This window comes from Corvus brachyrhynchos, unplaced genomic scaffold, assembly GCF_000691975.1.
Source record: "Corvus brachyrhynchos isolate BGI_N302 unplaced genomic scaffold, ASM69197v1 scaffold692, whole genome shotgun sequence".
Classification (NCBI taxonomy): Eukaryota; Metazoa; Chordata; class Aves; order Passeriformes; family Corvidae; genus Corvus; species Corvus brachyrhynchos.
In genome coordinates, this window is record NW_008236762.1 from 235,034 (window position 1) to 236,179 (window position 1,146).

Here is a 1,146-nt window from a genome sequence, read left to right on the forward strand (position 1 = left end):
GGGCCACCCTCCGCGACACCGAGGGGGTGGCAGCGTCCCCAGCCCCGGAGGGGTGGCCGAGAGGGGACAAGGGACGCCCGGCTCGTCCCCTTTGCCTCAGCGCCCAGCCGGGCTGAGAGCCAGCGGAGAGGTGGCCCCACTGCGGGTGAGTTGTGCCAGCCCAGTGTCCCCCCAGCCCCCTCGGTGTCCCCACGGGCCACCAGGCTCTGGCACCTTCTCATAGTGGTCCGAGTCGTAGTTGAGGCCGATGCCACAATCGTCCGTGATCTCCGACAGGTCCTCGTCATCGAACTCCTCCAGGCTGATGTCCTGGGGGGGCCTGGGGACAGTGGGGACACAGCTCAGGGACAGCCCGGCCGGCCACCGATGGCACAGTGACAGCAGAGTGGCACCACGGGGACGTCCGCCCATGCATGGGTGGCACCAAACCCTGGGAGCACCAGGGAGATGCCACCAAACTCTGTCACCCCTGGGAGCACCAGGGAGATGCCACCAAACCCTGGCACCTCTGGGAGCAGCAGGGAGATGCCACCAAACCCTGTCACCCCTGGGTGCCAGCACGGGACAACCACAGGGACACGTCACCACACCGCTGTCACCACCCAGCTGGGCGGAGGTGCCAAGGCCACCGCCAATGTCCCAAATTCCCGGCACAATCCCTGGAGCCGAGGTGGGGAGGGGACAGTGCCCCCCCTCCAGGTTTGGGGTGACCTGTGCTGTTGGGGGGGTCACTGGAAGGTCACTGGGAGGTACTGGGAGTCACTGGAGGGTCACACGGGCAGGGCGGGGGGTGACAAAGGGGACACAGGCTGCGACACCCCGAGGCCGGGAAGCCGGAGGGGCCCTGAGCGCATTCCCAGGGAACGGGGGTGCCATGGAAACCAGCGGCTCCTGCGGGAATACAGCGAAGGGAGAGAAATCCCGGCAGCATTTGGGGTCGGAAAACAGAAATTGGGCTTTTGGCGGCGCTTGGCAAGGTGGGAGATGTGGCCTGGGTGCTACTGGGACCCTCTGGTCACCCTTCATGGGGTTGGGGACACCCAGGGCCCCCCAGCAGCACCCAGGCACCAGTGGGACCCTCTGCCCACCTTCCATGGGGTTGGGGACACCCAGGACCCCCCAGTTTGTCCCCAGGAGGGTGTGACA

General features: G+C 66.9%; 1 protein-coding gene across 1 annotated transcript in view; it reads right to left on the bottom strand.

Annotated features, from left to right (window-relative positions):
- The window catches only part of MAPK8IP2 (mitogen-activated protein kinase 8 interacting protein 2), a 13,262-nt gene extending 12,707 nt beyond the window's left edge, over nucleotides 1-555 (bottom strand). The window contains exon 1 of the mRNA XM_017727125.1: nucleotides 109-555. Coding sequence (XP_017582614.1) covers nucleotides 109-411 — 303 coding nt within the window. The 5' untranslated portion in view covers nucleotides 412-555. The remainder of the gene's footprint in view (nucleotides 1-108) is intronic.
- Between the last annotated feature and the right edge of the window lie 591 nt (nucleotides 556-1,146).